Raw genomic sequence first — 20,113 nt, 5'->3', positions numbered from 1 at the left:
AGTGGCTCCCCCCCACCCCCCCTCACAGATGCCCCTTCAAATTATCTGGACCATTTCCTAATTCTCTACCTTGTTCTTATGGACCTGGCATTTTCTGGGAGACAAACTCACCCTAGGGAGAAGAGGAAACCAAGGCGTATGGAGCATCAGGGATTAGCCCAGGACACATCAGATTTCAAATCCTGAGGCCCTAACTCCGGTCCCCAGAGTGGAGACAGTCCAGAGGGACTGTCCAACCAGGCATGTGCCCACGTAGTCATGGATCTCACCTTGGGACATGGATCTCCTAGACCCCCCGGCTCCTGTGCCCCCCTCTGTCCCACCCCATGTGAAGGGGGAAGAGTAGGGTGGGATGGAGTGGCCATCCCCGGATACCTTGGTGGTTTTGACTTTGTGTCCGCTGCTGCAGCTCCATCCTGACAGATCCGGGAGCACTTTGCACTCCTCCCCCAGCAGGCAGGGCTCCATCTGACACCACCACTTCTGCAGGACAATGGAGGCTGTGGGAGCAGGGGACAGTGAGGGCAGCTCTAAGCTGTCCTCGAGGACAGAGTGCAGTCAAGGGCAGCAAGTCCGTGCAGAATGAAGGGCGAGTTTGCACACCACTGGCTTTGGGTCCTGCATCCCCCTGTCTTCCCTGACTCCTGGCTGCCCAGAAAGGCAGTCTCGGGCTGAGGCTGGGGCACACACCATATCACATTCGATCCCACTGATCCCTACACGTCACCAAAGACAGCACGGAGAGAAGGCAGGGCAAGTTCTCGAAGGAGCCCTCCGGTCAGCAGAGGGGTACGATCTTCAACATTCCCACCTGGTGTATGTGAGCAAGTGCACACCCCAGGCCAGGAGTGCAAAGCAGGCATGCGCGTGAGCACAAGCGGGCACGTTTATAGTCCTGCCACGTGAGTGTGAGCTCACGAGCACGGATGGGATCGTGAGAGAGAGGTGGGTGTGAGTGACACATGTGTGTCCACGTGAAGGCCACCGAAGAATGAGAGGGGGGTGCGTGTAAGAGGCCGGTGGAGGAGCAGGAGGTGAAGAGGTCAACGTCTGACGCCATGTTTGGGAGAGAAGATTCAAGTGACAGAATGTCTAGCGCTAGGCAGGGAGTGTGGATAAGAGGGAGGGCAGGCGCAGATCAGGACCTCTCCTTATCTATGAAGCGGGGATGGTCCCCATCTGCCCTCCTCCCCCCAGAGGTTACCCATCATTTGAGACTGATCCCGAAAGCCCTGGGCTGGTATGAAATTGCATCCCGAGCAGATGGTGCGGCCTGGACAGACCTTCTTATCTCTGTGATTGGGCCCTCCCCGCCGGGGCCCGGCCTCTCACTCACCGTCCACGCAGGAGGGCTTTGTCCGCGTGGTGCCGGCCACCTGGCCAGAAAAGCAAGAGCACTGGACAGTCTGGGAGCGCTCCTCGATGCGGTTCCGGTTGCAGCAGCGATGAGCAGCAATCACCTCGCAGGTGCCCTGTTTCACCAGGACTGGAGCGACCAGACAAGGTCAGGGGCCCAGCCCACACTGCCCGGCAGCCCTGCTCCCCTCCCACCTGCCCTGCTTGTTCTTGGGCCCTCCTCCCAGCCAAGGGGCGGGGTGTTCAAAGGATGGCCAACTGCAGGGGAGGAGGAGGAAACGAAATCCTCCTGCGCCCTATCCTTCCTTCTGCCCCAGTTAGGCCACGCTCATCCCTCTTTGGCAGAGCCTGGCCCTTGGGCAGAAAAAAGGTGGAATTCCCCACCAGGCCCCACTTCCTCTGGCCTCTTCCGAGTGAGGGCAAGGGCCCTGGGGGCTTACATTGCGTGGGGAGGATCATCCGCTTACACAGGCTTTAGCCATCCCAGAAGGAAAACCACAGAATTAGGCCAGAAGGCTACACTTAAGCCTCCACCCCAGGGCCTCTCTCCCTGCAGAACACCTTCTGGCCTGGAAGGAAAGGTGAGCCACAGGTCTGCCCACACTTTCTCTGGGCTGGGATCGCAGAGTGGGGCAGATTTTCCTGGGTGAAAAACAGAGAAGGAGCCAGAACCCCTAGAATCTGCATCTTACCTGGCCTTGGAGATCTGCCTGCTGTGAAATGGGGTGGGGCGGTGCCCAGCTCTGCCGGCATCCCGGGAAACCCTCCCCCAGGCTCTGCCTCCTTGCCCAAACCTGTGGGAGTTGGCGGCTGCAAGGAAGCTGAGGCAAGGCGGGTCCACAGGCAGGCCAGGGAAAGTACCAGCAGCCAGTGGCCCGTACTCCGGTTCTGAGAGGTCCTCTCACGCATCCTGTCGAGAGAAGCACACAGCCGGCTCAAGGCTGAGCAGGAGCTCCCCAGCACCCGGCCCCAGCACCATGCGCTCTGGGAGGCCCAGAGGTGGGCAGGATGCACACCTCATCCCTAGGGGCTCTCCGCCTGGCACAAGCTCACCATACAAAGTGGTGAGTGCCGTGGTAGGAAAGGGAGCAGGGAGACTGCCTGGTCGGGAAAGCCACAGACAGCTTTGTAGGGGAGATGCCATTTAAGAGGGTCTTTTTTTTTTTTTTTTTAAGATTTCATTTATTTATTTGACACAGAGAGAGAGACAGTGAGAGAGGGAACACAAGCAGGGGGAGTGGGAGAGGGAGAAGCAGGCTTCCCGCTGAGCAGGGAGCCCGATGCGGGGCTCGATCCCAGGACCCTGGGATCATGACCTGAGCCGAAGGCAGACGCCTAATGACTGAGCCACCCAGGCGCCCCCTAAGAGGGTCTTGAAGGATGAACCCAACATGGTCCCTTGGAGGGCTGTGCCATGGGAGGAACAATACTGCTGACCCCCATTTGTTGAGCACTTGACCCAGGCACGTCACATACATGCTCTTGCGGCCCTCACAACTGTCCTACAAAGTGGGATTATTTGTACCCACAGATGAGCAAACTGATCCTCAAAAAGCCTGGCGACAACTTAAACAAGCACCAATAAAGGACTGGCTAAATACATCCGTGGAGCATCTGTGCAAATGCAGTTACATCCAGGCCGCTGTAAAATAGAAGGAGGAAATGCTTTACGTACTGCAAAGATCTCTAACAATAAGCCACCATTAAGGGGAAAACAAACAAACACAAAGTGCAGGATGGTGTGTAGAAAATGCGTAAAAGGGAGGGATTATATATGTTGCTTAAATATGCATAAGCTAGCTCTGGAAAACGTACCAAAGAAAACCTAGTAACATTGATTGCCACCAAGAAGGGGAACCGGTTCACTCAGAGATGGGGGTAGAAGGGAGACTTAATCTTTCTCCCTGTTGCTTTTTACTGGGGGGAGGAGGGTTGAACTGAACTATAGGAATGTAATAGCAATTCAATTTTAACAAATTTAAATTTAGAAAAGAAGAAACGACACCAGGGCTAATAGAAGTCAAATGACTGCCCCAGGCCAGGGAGCACGTGGGTGGCAGAGCCCAGAGCCCAGAAGCCTGTCCTATTCCTACCCCACTACTTTGGCTTCTCCTTGGTTCTCTTCCTCTATCCTTGATGGGTCAGGCCTCCCATCTATCTCAGAGGACGAGCTAGAAACAGAGGGGATTCCAAGGAAGCAGAGGCAGAGAGCAGCAGGGGGCTGCCCAGGCATACCAGGAGTCTGGACCACCCCCTCTCGGCTGCACGACTGGCCCCTTGGGACATCGCTGGAGTCCCTCAGGCGTCAGCAGTCCTGGGAACACCAGAGACCAAACCAAATGCCGGGACCTTGGATAGGGTGCTTAATCTCTGTCACCACCACCCGCCCTCAACTGTCACCCCTTCAGCTTTCTCCTCACTCACCTTTTTGGGGATCTTCCAGCTTCTGTCTGTTCATCCACAGGCCTCAGATTCACCCCACCTAGACAAGTAGGAAAGATTCTTGGGGGGTTGCCAGGGACAGAGGGAGTCCATGGCCCTGCAGAAGTGAGGGAGAGCCTGGGTGAGGACAAAAGGTACAATGGAGTAGAGCCCAATTCTGAAGCTGTTCTTCAAGGTGCAGGGTGGGGGGCGGAGGCTGTCCTCTGCCTTGCAGACTCTGCGAACACACAGGGCAGCTAGCCCGGGAAGAGTAGCCTGAGGATTCCTCTGTCCCGGGAGTGAAGCAGGGCCGATAGTGGGGGCGTGTCTAGTAATCCACGCTATCAGGGTTCTGGCCTTGGGAGGGAGCTGAAGGCCAGGGAAGGATTCCTGAGCAGGATCTGACAAAATGCTGCTCCAAGAGGCCCCTGGAAAAGACCCTGAGGTCTTGAATCCTTTTGCCTCCACCTCCTATCCCCACTGCACCTGTGTCCCGGACTGGAGCAGAGCTGGCTCCATTCTGCCACCCTCACCCCCACTTCCATTCCGGAGGGCTAGAATGGGGTGCCTCCCGGTCCCTAGCCTCAGGGGCTCCAGCCCAACAGCTTCTCCATTTCTCCCGACGACCTCTCTTCCCTCAGCCTCCAAAGGGAGGTAGAGCTGAAGCATGAAGCAGGTAGGATGGTGGGGCCCAGAGAGGACTAGGCAGACAGATGCAGGAAGTGGTGCCAATACCGCACAGATGGGAGTGTTCCACGGGCAAGAGCTTCCCAGCCTTCTAGATGTATCTCTTTTCTGAGTAGGTATCTCCTCTCCCTGTCCCCTTCAGGAACCTTCATTTTGATCATTTCAAATACAGCTCTGTCTTCTCTCAGGCAGTCCTCATCCCTTTTCCCTCTGAGCTGCCACACCCGCCAACCCAGCTCTCCCACGAACCCCAAGACCCCAAAAATGGGAGGTGTGCTTTTGGGCTGAGTCCTCAGGCATTCTATTCTCTCCCTCAGGGAGAAGGGGAAAAGGAAGCTTCTGGGGTTTGTTCTGGGGTTCCACACTCCTGCCTCAGTTTACCAGCCTATTTTCCCCAAACCTAGATGCAAGGCATGGGGAAGCTGATTTTAGCAGACAGCATACCAGCGTGGAGTTGAGGATGTGGACCGCGAGAAGCTTTAAGTTTCCCTGCCTTCTCCCGGCCCCCTCCGGCGCCCACTCACTGGTCCAAATTTCTGAGCCCCCAGCCGCAGGATCTACCCGCCCCACGGCGGTGCCCACTTACCTCTGAGTCCCGCACCAAGACTCCGAAAGGCGGACTTCAGGCGGGAGCAGCCGGCTCGGGTGCTGTCAAGTCAGGAGCCCCGTGGCCCTCACCAAGTTGCCGCCGGGTCCCCGAGGCGGCGGGGCTTCGGCCAAACTGGCATCACGGTCTTGCCCGACCCCGCCCTGGGCACGGGGAACTCCTGGCCCGCCCGGCCAGCTCTGCAAGGCTCAGCCGGGGTGTTTCTGAGGCTCCCGCCGGCAGGCCAGGGAGCGCGCAGCCGCCGCCGCCTCCCTGTCGCCGGGGGCCGTCCCCGCTCCGCCAGCCCCCGCCGCCTCCTCCCGGACAGCTCCGGGCGCGGCGCAGTGCGCTCGGCGGGGCGGGCGGGCACAGACGCGCGCAGCGGCCCCTGGCGGCCGAGGCCAGAAGAGCGAGGAGACGCCTGCCGGTCCCGCCGTGCTGTCCGCAGTCTGGGTGAACGTCTCCCTGGTGCAGGCCGGGCTAACCCAAAAAGGTCCCTCAAAACTCTCCGCCTTGTGGCTTCTGGGGTGGGAGGGGGCTGCGTGTGAGGAGGGATTGCCAAGACCCCCAAGGGTTTGGAGTCTTGAAGATTCTAGAACTGCACTATCCAGTAGGATAGCCACTAGTCGTATGTGGTTATTTAAGTTTAAATACAAATTAAATAAAATCTAAAAATTGTTTTTTATTTGCTGTTGACATCCCCACTGACCATCTGGTGCTGGAGCTAGGGATCTTTCTGTCCTGGCTCTGTGGCCTAATTGTAGCCACATCATGGTGGGTGCTGTGAAGAGCAGGTATTAGGGAGCAGGGTGACACAGAGAAGTGGTAAGCCAACTGCCCCAGAAACACTGAGTAATAAAAATAGCCAGGATGTTATATTTTTTCATCAGTCTTGGCTTGCTGTTGTTGTTTATGCCATTTATCTGAGAGCTGGTTCCAGTTTTTCTTAAACAGGAGGGAAATACCCATAGCAGCAGCATGGTCTTTACCTCCGTTTGCCTTTGCCACTCTATGGGCCTTTGGATCTGATTTGTTTTTCTTTTCTTGTGACTTCTATTTTTCTGGCTGTCTCTGCCTGAAGTGTAGGTATAATTACAGCAAGCCTAAAGACCTGAACGAAGGGTCACCTGAGTGGCTCATTCGGTTAAGCATCTGCCTTTGGCTCAGGTCATGATCTCAGGGTCCTGGGATCAAGCTGGGCATTGGGCTCTCTGCTCAGTGGGGAGTCTGCTTCTCCCTCTCCCTCTGCACCTCCCCTCCCCCCAGCTCAGGCTCTCTCTCTCTGTCTCAAATAAATAAATATTAAAAAAAAAAAATACCTGAATGACCAGTGTGAGATTTTTATTTGGAAGCGGCGAGGAAAGCCACCCCTTCTGGGGGCACATTTTAGCTCAGGAACAGAGAGGGTTATATTCAGGGAGCATTCTGCCCACAGAGCCCAGAGATGGAGTCCCAACCATGAACTCGGTGCCAGTGATTCCTGAGGGCTACCCTGACTTGCATTAGGGCCACAGGGCCTTGTCCCCATTTGGACAGTGCCTGGGGTAGGAGGTGTCTCTGGAGATGTACTGATCAATTCCCTGATAGCTGCCTTAGGAACAGGTCTCTTTGGACTCAGCACTACTTTTCCCTTACAAGCAAGCGCTTAGCCTGGCCTCTGTCTCCCCCTGGCGGTGCCTACGGATCTTGTTCAGCCTGCAGGCTCAGCCTCTGCCTTCAGAGGAGGAAGGTCAAAGAGGGGTAACCCTCACTCTTCTCTCTGCCATTCACCTCCTCCTTAGCCCCTCCTCCACGATCCCGACAAATCAGCTTGGCTCATCAGACAGAACGGAGTTTGGGCCTTTGGGGACTGGCACGGGTGTGAGTCTCTCGTTGGCTGTGTGACCTCTTGCGGCAAGTCCTGTAAAATGACAGGCGCGTCATCGGTAAAAAGAACATAAAACCCACCTTGAAGGGCTGCTGTTTGGTATAAATGGTCTAATATATGGAAAGTGCTTTGTAGCGGGCCTACTATATAGTAAGTCCGAACAGTTATTGTTGTTATCCTTATTAACTAGCCCTGCTGTGGTCAGGGGAGGCCTAAATGTGGAGGGAAATTGGGTCCTGAGAAGGAAAGTGGAGTCAGAGTGGCAACCGCTCTCCCAGATCTAGAGGTGGTCGTCGATGGGGAACAGCGCCGTCAGGATCCCAAGAACTTACCCCCGGCTCCCTAATTCAGGATGGTCGGCTCCAGCCCGCGTCCTCAGCACCCTCACAGCACACCCAGCACCAGCCCCTCGCCGTCGCTCTCACTCCAGCAGCCTCAGCCAGAGGTCACACCAGGTGCCTCACACCCAGCGGTGGCGGAAGCTGCCGGTTTCGCTTTGAAGTCACCAGTTCCATCACCCTCCGGGCAGGCTGGCTGAACCGAGGGCGAGGAGACACTACCCCCGCCCCCCTTTCACAATGGGGAAGGTCTAGCTGATGTCTCATCTAGAGCACGTATGAAATAGGATGTGCTTCCCTCGGTCCCCTTCCCACAACAGCAGACCCTTCTTCCCCAAAGAAACTGAGGCGGAGCGAAGCCTGAACGCGGCGGGAAGGAGCAGCGAGCTGGTGGGGCGGTGCCGGGGGCGGCCCAGAGCAGGAGGAAGTTTTGCCGTGACCCGCCCTGCCCGCCCAGAGCCAATGGACGGGAAGAGCCCGCAGGAGCGAGCACCGCCCACCGCGCGCCCTAGGGGGCGGGGCCGCCTCGGGGCGGGGCCACGGCCGAGGGCGGGGCCACGGCCGAGGGCGGGGCAGGGAGGCAGCATGCTAAACCGGGTGCGCTCGGCCGTGGCGCACCTGGTGAGCTCTGGGGGCGCCCCGCCTCCGCGCCCCAAGTCCCCAGATCTGCCCAATGCGCCCTTGGCGCAGACCGCCGCTCCTCCAGAAGCGCCCAGGAGCCCTCCGGCGAGGGCTGGGAGCGCAGCGCCGGCGAAGACGGTAGAGGCTCGAGCGAGCTTCTCCCGACCGACCTTCCTGCAGCTGAGCCCAGGGGGGCTGCGACGCGCCGACGACCACGCTGGCCGGGCTGTGCAAAGCCCCCCGGACACCGGCCGTCGCCTGCCCTGGAGCACGGGCTACGCCGAGTGAGCGCCCCCGGGAAGACCCTGGGCAGGATGGGACCCCCAGCCCCCAGCCCTTTCCCCAGCTGGGCATCCCCGGCGCTGGGCTGCGTGCCCCTCGCCGTGCGCGGCGCGAGGAGTTCCCTTCTCCCAGGACCTTTGCTTTCCTTTGGGCTTCGGGCCGCAGCGACCCCCCCCCCCGCCCCCTTAAGCCCTTTCTCAAGTCGGTGCAGTCTTCCTCAGGACCTTTCAGCTCGTTGACTGCCCTCACCCGCGCTGCCTCAGGACCTTGTTCCCTTCCAGAGCCCGGAGGGTGGAGGGCCCCGTGGAGGATGAGTTGGCCAGTTCTCAGTCGGGGCCCGGCAGTTTAATGGCTAAGGGAGGCGGGGATTCAAGGAGGGGGGGGGTGCCCTTTTAATAGAGGAGATGACGGCTGGAGAAACTCGCTCCTGGGCTTCCCGACCCCAGCGCCCCAGTTCTCTGTCCCTCTTACCGTTCCCCTCCCCCTCCACACCCAGAAATAGCCCGCGACACCAGGCGGCCTCCGGCTTCCCCAGGGGCGAGGGAGGGCGCCGCCCGGGGAAGCAGGAGGGTCCCCTTTGAATGCCTCTCGGAGGGAGGGCATGGCACTGGCCTGGCAAAGAAGTGGACGCCCGGTCGTAGTGGGGAGCCGCCGGCTGACCCCCAGGCCGCGTGTATTTTTAATGTATCTACTGGGAAAGCAGAGCACTGAGGGAGATGGGGGCGCTGAGGTCGCTGAGGGTGGTGGCTGGTAGACCCCGGGCCCCACCACTAGCTCCTTTAGCTTTCTGTTTGAGAAGAGTTGGTGGTTCTGTGGCTCCTGCGCAGTCCAGGTGGGCTTCCACCCCTACCCTATTTCAATTCCTGTTTCCCTGTCTGGGCTCGAGCACTTCCTCACTGCCAAAGCAGCAGAAACTTTCACTGGATGATTTTAAGATAAAGGTGGGTGTGCCCATGAGGGTGGGGTGCTGTGGACGAGGCACTAGAAAAGTTGATTAGGCTCCAGGGTGGGATGGAGGGTCGTGGCAAGCAGGGTGGTTAAGATCTCCTGCTGCCCCTGCCCAGCCCCTTCCCCAGCAGCCCGTGGGGGTGCGCCCTTTGCCAGGGACCGGGGAACCGAGGCAGGAACAAGCTGCTGCTGGCCTTTCTGTGAGGTGGTGGGGCCTGACGCCCAGATGGTATTCCTTGTGCCTTGCCCTGCCTCCCTTCTCCTCCTCTTTCTGGCCTGGATCCCAGGTGGCTATGACCTTTCTAGGTTTGGCCAGCAGGCTAGAGAGGGTGTGTGTGTCTAAGGTGGGGGTTATTCCAGGACCTGGCCTGGTGTCCAACCTGATGTGGTCACTCTGGCCTGGCAGGGTCATCAACGCTGGCAAAAGTCGGCACAATGAGGACCAGGCTTGCTGTGAGGTGGTGTATGTGGAAGGTCAGAGGAGTGTTTCAGGGGCGCCTAGGGAGCCTAGCCAAGGCCAGGTAAGCCCCCACCCCCTTCCCTCGCCTCCAGAGATGGTGACACCTCTCCCCGCGGATTCTAGGCATCCAGTTTTAAATCTCAGACCTAACTCCTCACCCAACTAGCTTTCTACCTCTGGCACAGAACTGACATTGACCAGTTAGAATGTCAGGATAAGTGTTCCATTTACCAGTTAGAATGTAGGTGCTCCTGTATTTATGGATGATTTAATTCATTGCCAATGTTTATTTTTGTATCTTTTATCCTCCGAGTTTGGCTTTTTTTGATGCTTTACTTTCTGACACATAATAGGCCCTTGGTAAATGAGTGAATAAATCTAATTTGCCTTTCATACCAAACTCTGACCTCCTCTCTGATGTTTGTATGGTTGCCTAGAGTCTTGCTCTTCTCCTTGTATCTCACACACACACACACACACACACACACACACACACACACATACACACTCCCTCATTCACCTCCAACTTTTCCTCCACCAGGGACTCTGCTTCTACTACTGGGGCCTGTTTGATGGGCATGCAGGGGGCGGAGCTGCCGAAATGGCCTCCAGGTTCCTGCACCGCCACATCCGGGAGCAGCTAAAGGACCTGGTAGAGATACTCCAGGACCCCTCGCCACCGCCCCTCTGCCTCCCGTCTACCCCAGGAGCCCCAGGTTCCTCTGATTCTTCTCACTTGGTTGGTCCTCAGTCCTGCTGGTCTTCACAGAAGGAAGTGACCCATGAGAGCCTGGTAGTGGGGGCCATAGAGAATGCCTTCCAGTTCATGGTGAGTGGGTGGTCCCCGGGCAGGAGCCTGCTAGGCAGATACTCTGGTCAACTCTGTACGGGAATCAAATAGCCTAAGGGGCCCTGAGTACCCACAACACCTTTGAGGGCCTGAGCAGAGCTTGGTTCAGAGGGGAGGGAAGGGGGAGTTATACCCATGTCTGCCCTCCCCTCCTCCAGTGTGGCTTGGCTGGGCCAGTTTATTTCTGCAGATGGGGGCAGTGGTTGTGGGCCTGGAACCTGTTCTTCATTCACCCCCTCTGACCCTTCCTCACATGGCAGGATGAGCAGATGGCCCGGGAGCGGCGTGGCCACCAAGTGGAGGGGGGCTGCTGTGCACTGGTTGTGGTCTACTTGCTAGGCAAGGTGTATGTGGCCAATGCAGGGGACAGCAGGTATGGGGAGGGGGTAGGGGGTCACCCTCTGGGATGGGGGAATAGAAGAATGAGGTGGTGGGTGTTACAAATCAAAAACTGGAGGGAGGGATGGTGTCAGGAGCGGTCACAGACATAAGGGATGGCCAGAAATAGCCACAAGGGGAGGAAAGATGGGGGTCTGGGTGAGGAACCCCAAGGGTCATTGTGGGGAAGCCCTGGTCTTTCTGGAATTCTCCACAAGGGGGCTGAGGAGAGCCCAGCCCAAACCTTTTCTTTCTCTGGGCAGAGCCATCATTGTCCGGAATGGTGAAATCATTCCCATGTCCCGCGAGTTCACCCCGGAGACTGAGCGCCAGCGTCTTCAGCTGCTTGTAAGTAGGAACTAACCTTCCTGCTCCCGTTCTTTGTTGATGACTCTCGTGGCTCTCTGTGGCTTGTGGCCCCACCCTCACCACCCAGACCGCTCCTTACTAGCTGCTCACTGGGAAGGCCGCTCTGCTCAGCAGCAATGGCTGAGCTGGTAGAGTACGTAGCAGGAAAGAATGTGGGCTACTCCAGGGCTCCCACTGGGGCTCCCACTGTGGCCCCGGCTGAGGAAGGAAGTGGAGTCAGAGGCGGGGAAAGGAAGTAGCCAAGGTCCCTGAGAGGCAGTATGGTTTAGTGCTTTAAAGTACTGACTCCGGAGCTGGACTGCCTGGGATTGAATCCTGGTTCGAGCCCTTTGCTCATTGTTTGACGTGCAGATGGTTCCCTTAAGTGGCATCAGTAGCTCCTGCCTTAAGGGTTGTCCTGAGGTTCGGCGAGTTCATATACATTATTCGTATTAGAACAGTGCATGGCACATGGTAAAGAAACCCCATTTAAGGCCCTGCTGTAATTAACCTCATCTGTACGGCAGGGTGTGCTCTAAGCCTAATGCCCCCCTGGCCCTCTGCTCTGTCCGGCCACTCCCAACCACAGGGCTTCCTGAAACCAGAGCTGCTAGGTGGTGAATTCACCCACCTTGAGTTCCCCCGCAGAATTCAGCCCAAGGAGCTGGGGCAGAGGATGCTGTACCGGGACCAGAACATGACCGGCTGGTAACACTTCCTTCAGAACTGGGGCCCGTTCCCATGGCAGCACAACCAGTCCCTCACCAGCAGCAAGGTGGAAGCTGGAGGCGGGGCCAGTCTGGGGGCTGGGGGCATGTGGTCCTTCTTAGGGGTTTGTGTGAGGGGCATGGCTCCTCGGGGAGAGGGGCTTTGATGCCTGGGTGATGCGTCCTCTGCTCCCCCCCTCCCCAGGGCCTACAAAAAGATCGAGCTGGAGGATCTCAGGTTTCCTCTGGTCTGTGGGGAGGGCAAAAAGGTAAACTCCATGGTAGAGGTGGGAGAGGGCAGGAGGACCCACCACAACCTGTCTAGGGAGGTGGAGGTTCTACCCCAGGGCAGGGGTGGGAGGGCCCACAGCTTCAGAGGCTGGGAGAGGCCCGTGGCAGCACCCATACTCATTCCCTTTAGGCTCGAGTGATGGCCACCATTGGGGTGACCCGGGGCTTGGGAGACCACAACCTCAAGGTCTGCAGCTCCACTCTGCCCATCAAGCCCTTCCTCTCCTGCTTCCCTGAGGTGAGCCGTATGGGGGCTTCCTCAACTATACCTTCCCTCTGGGGGCCCCGGGCTGGCTTTCTCCCAGGGTCCCTTTGTCCCCCAGCTCCTTCTCCACTCTCTTCTCCCCACCAGGTGCGAGTGTATGACCTGAGGCAGTACGAGCATTGCCCAGATGACGTGCTAGTCCTGGGAACAGATGGACTGTGGGATGTGACCAGTGACTGGGAGGTAGCTGCCACTGTGGACAGGGTGCTGTCAGCCTATGAGCCCAATGACGCCAGCAGGTAGGGCTCGTATGGCGGTGGGGGCGGGGGTGACAGTGGGGAAGGTAGGGGCAAAGGGAAGCAATGCTGGGGGCCCCACATGAGGGCCTGTGTATCGCTCTTCCCATATACATGTTGGAACATGAATGTGCACGTGTGCTTCTGGCAGGTACACAGCTCTGGCCCAAGCTCTGGTCCTGGGGGCCCGGGGCATCCCCAGGGACCGTGGCTGGCGTCTCCCCAACAACAAGCTGGGTTCCGGGGATGACATCTCGGTCTTCGTCATCCCTCTAGGGGGGCCAGGCAGTTACTCCTGAGGGGCTCAGCCCCACCCCTCCCACCACCCTCCTAGCCTCTCCATGCTTACCCTCTGCTGACCCAAACTCTGAACTTGTCTCCCTGACCTCCTTTACTGGTAACGTGACTGAAGAAGGGGTGTCAGATCCAAAACTAATAGCTAGTGGCAAATAAACCAGATGGATAAAAATGTGTGTCTTGGGGCACCTGGGTGGCTCAGTTGTTAAGTGTCTGCCTTTGGCTCAGGTCATGATCCCAGGGTCCTGGGATCGAGCCCCGCATCGGGCTCCCTGCTCGGCGGGAAGCCTGCTTCTCCCTCTCCCACTCCCCCTGCTTGTGTTCCCTCTCTCACTGTGTCTCTCTCTGTTAAATAAGTAACTAAAATCTTAAAAAAAAAAATGTGTGTCTTTATTTACTTTGATTAGAAACCAAAAGGCTCTTTCAGGTGGTGGAAAGAACAGCAAAGCAGTCCTAAAAATGTAGTGCTCCCAGGTTCCGTCTCCCCCTTCTGCTTGTCCCACTCCGCGTGCTCTCATCCACTTCCAAGTCAGTATTTCCCCCAGATCTTTCCTGAGCTTTAGGCCCACATGTCCTACCTGTCTCCTGAACATCTAGATATCCCACGGGCATTTCAACTCAGCGTACTTCAAATGGAATCCACCATTTCCCTACAAACGTGTGCCTTCTCCTGGTTCATCATGTCCATGGGTATCAGCTCATCAGCCCAAGTTAGAAATCTTAGCGTTGGTCACCTTTGGATTCTGGCTCTTCCCCAGCAAGTGAATCAATCACTACATGCTGTTGATTATATATCACAAAATATATTTCCTATTTGTCCACCTATCCCCACCCCTACTGTTACTACTACATTAGGCTTTTAACTCTATCTCCAGGTCATGCCCCTGTATCCCTGAATGTAACCTTTCCACAGTGGGAATCCAAGTTGGTTATTCCCTTGAGAGAACATTTCAGTGGCTCCCTACTGCACCTAGACCAAAATCAACACTCAACTCTTGAGTGTGGCAGACAAGGACATTCATGATCTGGCCACCGTGTCCTTCCCTGGCCCTATCTTTCAGCCCCACCCCCACTCTCCTGGGGGTTCCGTAACTCTTTGGGCCTATTGTGGCTCCAACCCATTTAACATCTACTCATCACCTTATCTGGAAAACCTGACTCGTCCTTCAGGGCTGGGTATCCCATAGCCCTTGCGTGCCTCCCGCACAACCACTGCCTCCTGTAAATATAACATGGAGTAGCAGTTAAGGGCAGAGGCTCTAGAGTCCTCCTATCCAGGTCCTGGTGCCAAACCCACCACTAGCTCTGCAACCTCTCTGAGCCTCAATTTGCTTCTCAGCAAAATGGAAGTAACAGTGCTACCTCACAGAGTTGTTGTAAGGACTAAAGGAGTTCATGTCTGTATGTGGAGCCAGGTGCATGCAATAAGGATTCAATAACTTGCTATCTTTAAGTTGTTTGTGTTTGCATTTGGACTGTTAAGTTCTTTGAAGACCGAAATCAATCTGCAGTGTATGTTTATTGAGCGGGTGAAGAGGCCTGGGGACCAAACTTCTCTGGACCTCAGCTTACTCATTTATCAAATGTGTGGGCTGCACTTCAGAGCTTTAAAATCTACATGACTTGGGCGCCTGGGTGGCTCAGTTGGTTAAGCGACTGCCTTCGGCTCAGGTCATGATCCTGGAGTCCCGGGATCGAGTCCCGCATCGGGCTCCCTGCTTGGCGGGGAGTCTGCTTCTCCCTCTGACCCTCCCCCCTCTCATGTGCTCTCTCTCTCTATCTCTCTCTCTCAAATAAATAAATAAAATCTTTAAAAAAAATAAAATAAAATCTACATGACTCCTGACGTTCATTCATTCAGAGAATATTTCTTGAAAAACGTACCTGCCACACAACATGCTAGGCAGTGGGGAGCGACAGGTGGGAGGGGGATAAAGGACAGCGGGGAGAGAGCACCAACTCTGGAGCCAGACGGGCCTGATTGTCTGAACTCTCACTCTGTTCCATACAAATCACAAAGATTTAGGCAAGCCACTTCTCTGAGCCTCAGTTTCCTTACAGGCAAAAGGAGATGGGTATACTTAACCCCAAGATCCGTGATGAGTACTAAAAGGACTGAACTATCGTTGCGCGTCTGCCTTCGGCTCAGGTCATGGTCCTGGGGTCTGGGGTCGAGCCCCGCATCGGGCTCCCCGCTCCGCGGGAGGCCTGCCTCTCCCTCTCCCACTCCCCCTGCTTGTGTTCCCTCTCTCGCTGTCTCTCTCTCTGTCAAATAAATGAATAAAATCTTAAAAAATAAATAAATAAATAAGTAAATAAATAAAAGGACTGAACTATGTAGCGAACAGGTCACAAACTAATGAAGTATTGGTAGACGTCCTCATCCTCCATCCTTATCCACCTTAACAGAAAGAGATACACGGGTAGGTAAATACCCGATGTGACGTATCAGACCGGGCCAAGGGACACTTGGCCCTAGCTGCACCGAAATAACGCACTGGGGATGGAAGTTGACTTCCCAGCTGGGGATCAGGAAAAGCCTCCAGGAGTGCCCTTTGACGGGTACTCAGTAATTGGACTCAAGGAAATTCCAGGCAGGGGGAAGGGAACTGTCAAGTGGAAAGGTGGCCTGGGTCTCAAGGGATCCGAAAGTCCTCAAGGCTGGGGCGTGAGGTTGGGCAGTACTTACGCGGCAGGGTTCTACTAGCTGGGGGCGGCCGTCTTCCGCAGCCCCCTCCCGCGAGGTCCCAGGGGGTGTAGGCGCGCGTGGCCGCTTGGCCACGGGAGGGCAGCAGCGGCCCTTTCCCGACCGCACCCCGAGCGCCTCACAACTTTCCCGACGCCGGTCCGCCCCTGGGGGCTGGAAGGCGGGGCAGAGGCTGAGTCCTCCAGGGGTCCCGCCCGCCGCCCACTCCCCGACCGGCCAGGGATTCCACCCTCGACCCCCGGCCAGCAGCCGGGGCGAGCGCGGTGGCCCCAGGCTGGGCTGTGGGCAGGCGGAGCCAAGGGCCGCCCCAACCCGGCCGGTCCCTCCCCCTGCCGGGCCCGCCCCGCCCCGGCGCGGCGCTGAAGGAGGGCGGGGCGGGGCCCCCGGGTCAGTCTCAGCCTCCGGCACTGGCCGCGCAGCTGGAGGCAGCGGAGCGGAAGGTACTCGGGGCCGGGGACTGGGGTGGCGGGGCGTCCCGGGAACTCGTCCCCGGGAGAGCACTTTCGCCCTCCACCGCTTGGCCGGAGCTTTGGGCGCCGGGCGGGGAGGGGGCTTCGGCCAGAGCGCGCCGGGCTGTGCTGGGGTCAACCCGGCTGGCCCCTCCCTGGGCCGCGGCGAGGGCTGTCCCCCACCCCACTCCGGGAACTGCCCCGCGGGGCCTCTCGCCTCCTGTGTCCGAGCCTGGGTCTCTGCCCTTCCCCTCCCGGCTTCCCGGAACCTTCCCCGCCGGGCGAGAAGCCAGGAGGCAACTGAGGGTCTCCGCGAGGGAGCCCCAGTCCAGCCGCTCTGGCTCCCAGGCCGGGTGGCCCGATGTGGACGTGGGCCGGGGTGTGAGTCCGGGCACGAATCCGCCTGGAGGTGGGAATTCCCCCAGGCCGGACCGGTGGAATGGCGGGAACAGGGGCGTGGTGTGACCAGGGGGGGCTGCCACTGCTCCCAGAGGTCTGGACGCCTCCCTAGAAGGTTCCTGGAGTGTACCTGGGGCGGGAGGTAGGGGAGATTGGGAAGGGTCTAGCTCCTTTTTATGTGTGCAAGAATCTCCTCTCCTCCAGACCCCTCCCTCCCTTGCACCCCGCAAACCTGGCTAAAGATTATCCTGGGGCTTTGGACTGGGAGGGTCCGAGGCTCAGTCCTATGCTCACTTCTGATTTTAAAGTTGAGACGGTATCTGATTCCTCCTCTAGCCCTCAGGGCTGGCCTGCAGGGTACAGCCCACCCCGGGTCATCTGGAAATCTAGAGAATGCTTGAGGAGAGAGAGGGTGGGATGTCTTGTCTGCCTGAAGATCCCAGGAGCGTCAGGCTCCATTCCAGCCTCTGTCAGGGTTCGGGTGCCCCTCTTAGGGTCAGTGGGGCAGTTCTTCTGGGGCTGCCTCTCACAGGGAGCTGTTTTCCTTGCCATGTTGGCCTTGGGCCTAGTGTCCTGGCCTGGCCTAGGCCAGCTGCTCTTCTTACCCAATGAGAGCCTGAAGGGAAAGTCTTCTCATTGAGCTGGGGGCTCCAGGTCACTTAATGCATGTCTTTGCCCCTGAATTCTGTCCCGTGGCTCCCGCCATCTGGTGCCACCTAGACTGCCCTGCTGTCCGAGGCCAGTGGCACGCTCACACCTTAGCAACTGGTACTCACCATGGGGGTGACTGCCCTTCATCAACACTGCCCATCCCAGGCGGGGCTACCCCAGCCTGTTTTCGCCCAGCTGGACCAATGGAACTAGCTGGACCGATGGGACTAGCGGGAGTGGGTGGGGGGAGCTGATCACCTGGGCAGAATCTCCAGGGAGCACCCCGTTTTTGAAGGTGGTGTCCATTTTTGAAGGGGATCTGCTGGCATGGTGAATGCCTTCTTGCCTGTCTCTCGGGGTACTGGGGAGAGAGCCCCTTTTGAGGTGGGGAGAGTGTGGCGGTATCCTCTCAACTCCTATAAATTCTCTCTGACTCATATCCACTTCCTCTCATCCCCGTTTTGTGCGTGTGTGTGTGTGTGTGTGTGTGTGTGTGTGTGTGTGGAGAGGAGGCAGGCCACCCAGGATCCCACCGTTGAAGAGAACTAGCTTTGGGCTTGGAGCATTCGCTTTCCTGAAAGACAGACCAAGCCAGGGCTGTGGGGTGGTGGTGGTCTGTGGGGAATACAAGAGTTCAGCCCAGTTTGACAGGATGTGGGACTGAGAGAAAAAGCCAGGTTTGGGGCAGAGATCAGGTTACCATCCCCTCCGTTCTTAACTACTCCCTGTCTGGTTGGTGAGGCCACTGGCCCATGTTCAGCTCTTTTTTGGGAGCTCCTCCCAGCTCGGGCTCTAGCCCCCTCCCCCTTCCCAACAGCCTCGACGGCATCTCGGCTCCGGAGCCCGCCCTCTCTTCCTCCAAGGCTGGAGGCTTGGGAACCTCAGCCGGCCAGAGGGCAGCTCCTCTCCCCAGGGAGGGAGGAAGTGAGGCTCGGCTCAGGGGCAGGGAGGCTGGGTAGGTGTGATGAACTGTGCAGATGCTTGCTCGGGTGTGTTGGGGGCCGGGGACCTACAGAAACCTCAGGAAGCTGACTCCTCGCCCTGAGTCACAGGGAGGGGTGGGCAGGGTCTTGGGGTGAGCTGTACAGAGAGGGGAGGAAGGGGCTGTTCCAGGGGGTGGGTGGAGGGGACTCCCTAGTGGATTATTCTCAGTCACTCTGCTGTGGTGGATGTGTGGTTCCCTACAGTGTGGTCATTGTCCCCTGCCTGGGGCTGAGTGACCCAGTGTTGCTGCCAGGCCCAGGAGGAAGGGGGGAGGAGGGCAGACTGCCCGAATGTGGGCTGTGGGCACTGCCGGGACTGAGCCTCCTTTGTGTGACTCAGGGATGGCTTTGGGGACAGGGCTGGGGTGGGCCAGGGAAGCCAGTTAGCTGCTGCCACTGCCCTCTGTCTGTCTGGGTTTCCCTGCCTCTGCTCTTTTTCCCATCTCTGGGGAGATAGGTAGAAAAGGCAACAGACCCCGGAGTCCCACAGCCCTGCCTTGAATGCCATCCCTGCCACAACTCGGAACGTGTCGTAACCTTACTGAGCCTCACTTTCCCAGTGCGTCAAAATGGGAAGCGCACCATCCACCTTTGCAGGCTTCTGGGGCCTGAGGGAGGTGATTTTTGTCGAAATGCTCAGCCCGGTTTCCCTTACCCACCCGTCACCTGGTAGTTGCTTCTGCCAGCCTGTGGGAGAGGGACTCCTCACTTGTGACTGGGCAGGCATGACTTGTCCTGAGTGAGGGACAGTGTGTTCTTGATTGGACCCTAGTGATTATGAAACTTTAAAAGTATCAAAATCCTGGTAACGCATCAAGTCTGACTTGAAGCCCTGGTATATATAGCAGATTAAAGCTGGCTCTTCCGGGCATGTCCGTAATCCCTGAGCACCCCTCTAAGTGTCCAGGATCCCACAGCTGGTGGTTCCCAGGTGGGTGGTTCCTCCACCTTTCGCCTCTGTATTCTAATCTGTCCAGGGAGACCTGTCTCTGTATTCTCATCTCCCCAGGGAGACAGCTCAGTTGTCTGAACAATTGGTTCTCGGCAAGAGCACGCCTGAGCAAGCCCCTTTCCCTCTCTTTGCTGGAGGCCTCGGTTTCCATGTCTTGGGGGCCCCAGAGAAATGTTTTTGGATTTACTGGCTTTTCCCAAAATCCACCCTGCCTTTTTTCTGTCAGCCCCGGCCATGGCTGCGATCAGAAAGAAGCTGGTGATTGTGGGGGATGGGGCCTGTGGGAAGACCTGCCTCCTCATCGTCTTCAGCAAGGATCAGTTCCCCGAAGTCTATGTCCCCACTGTCTTTGAGAACTACATCGCAGACATAGAGGTGGACGGCAAACAGGTGAAGGCCAAGGCCCTTCCTGTCTCCCCTGGGAACCCCGCCCCGTCACCATGGACCTTGGATGTCCTTCCTCACCATCCATCCATCCCTGCTCCTCTCCCCCTGCTGGAACCAGTACAATTTAGGAAGTGAAATTGTACTTTTAGGAAATCTAGAGACACCTCCTGGTTCTCTACGCCCTGGCTCTGTAATCTGGGCCCAGTCCTTTTGCCTCCGAGCTTAAAGCCCCTCTGACTGCAAAATGGGGATAGTGGTAAGGCTGCCTTCAAAGGTCTTTGTGACTTAAAATCAAATCATGGTGCTCCTAAACTACATAAAGATCCAGCACCCATGCCTCAGGATATCTAGAAACTCACCTTATTTACACTGTGTGACGGTGGTGACTCGCATTGTCCCTGGCACAGAGCAAGTGCTCAGGAGAGAGATGTTGAGTGAACCTAAAGGACCAGTGGTTTCAGAGGACCTCTGGGTGGCAGGGGAGGGGTGGAACTGGGGCCCTCCGGCAGCGGCTCACTGGCCCTGTGCGTCAGGTGGAGCTGGCTCTGTGGGACACAGCTGGGCAGGAAGACTATGATCGCCTGCGGCCTCTCTCCTACCCGGACACTGACGTCATCCTCATGTGCTTCTCCATCGACAGCCCCGAC

At 57.4% G+C, this 20,113-nt stretch overlaps 3 protein-coding genes across 4 annotated transcripts in view; 2 read left to right on the top strand and 1 right to left on the bottom strand.

Annotated features, from left to right (window-relative positions):
- Positions 1–36: 36 nt before the first annotated feature.
- On the bottom strand, positions 37–7,687 carry TAFA3 (TAFA chemokine like family member 3). Its single transcript, XM_081815692.1, has 6 exons — positions 7,250–7,687; positions 5,051–6,950; positions 3,781–3,838; positions 2,151–2,266; positions 1,337–1,486; positions 37–500 (listed from the first exon to the last, which is right to left on the bottom strand). The coding sequence occupies exons 4-6, from the start codon at positions 2,263–2,265 to the stop codon at positions 169–171; spliced, it is 597 nt and encodes a 198-aa protein (XP_081671818.1). The 5' UTR covers position 2,266; positions 3,781–3,838; positions 5,051–6,950; positions 7,250–7,687; the 3' UTR covers positions 37–168.
- A 132-nt stretch (positions 7,688–7,819) lies between these two features.
- Positions 7,820–13,311, top strand: PPM1J (protein phosphatase, Mg2+/Mn2+ dependent 1J). 2 transcript variants are annotated; one of them, XM_006728475.2, is made up of 10 exons: positions 7,820–8,160; positions 9,513–9,627; positions 10,108–10,395; positions 10,677–10,789; positions 11,058–11,142; positions 11,732–11,850; positions 12,055–12,118; positions 12,271–12,378; positions 12,493–12,644; positions 12,793–13,311. In XM_006728475.2, exons 1-10 carry the CDS (start codon positions 7,841–7,843, stop codon positions 12,938–12,940), a joined length of 1,512 nt encoding a protein of 503 aa, XP_006728538.1. In that variant the 5' UTR covers positions 7,820–7,840; the 3' UTR covers positions 12,941–13,311. The 2 variants fall into 2 exon arrangements, with proteins under 2 accessions (XP_006728538.1, XP_030872846.1); XM_031016986.2 differs by lacking the exons at positions 11,732–11,850; positions 12,055–12,118.
- Positions 13,312–15,927: 2,616 nt separating this feature from the next.
- Positions 15,928–20,113, top strand: part of RHOC (ras homolog family member C) — a 5,985-nt gene continuing 1,799 nt past the window's right edge. The window contains exons 1-3 of the mRNA XM_081815693.1: positions 15,928–16,085; positions 19,306–19,469; positions 20,000–20,113. Of these exons, the coding sequence (XP_081671819.1) occupies positions 19,314–19,469; positions 20,000–20,113 (270 nt within the window). The 5' untranslated portion in view covers positions 15,928–16,085; positions 19,306–19,313. The remainder of the gene's footprint in view (positions 16,086–19,305; positions 19,470–19,999) is intronic.

This window comes from Leptonychotes weddellii, chromosome 4 (genome assembly GCF_054177405.1).
Source record: "Leptonychotes weddellii isolate Sample4059 chromosome 4, ASM5417740v2, whole genome shotgun sequence".
NCBI classification, from domain to species: Eukaryota; Metazoa; Chordata; class Mammalia; order Carnivora; family Phocidae; genus Leptonychotes; species Leptonychotes weddellii.
The sequence above is the reverse complement of the archived record's forward strand: the minus strand, read 5'-3'. Positions and strand labels throughout refer to the sequence as shown.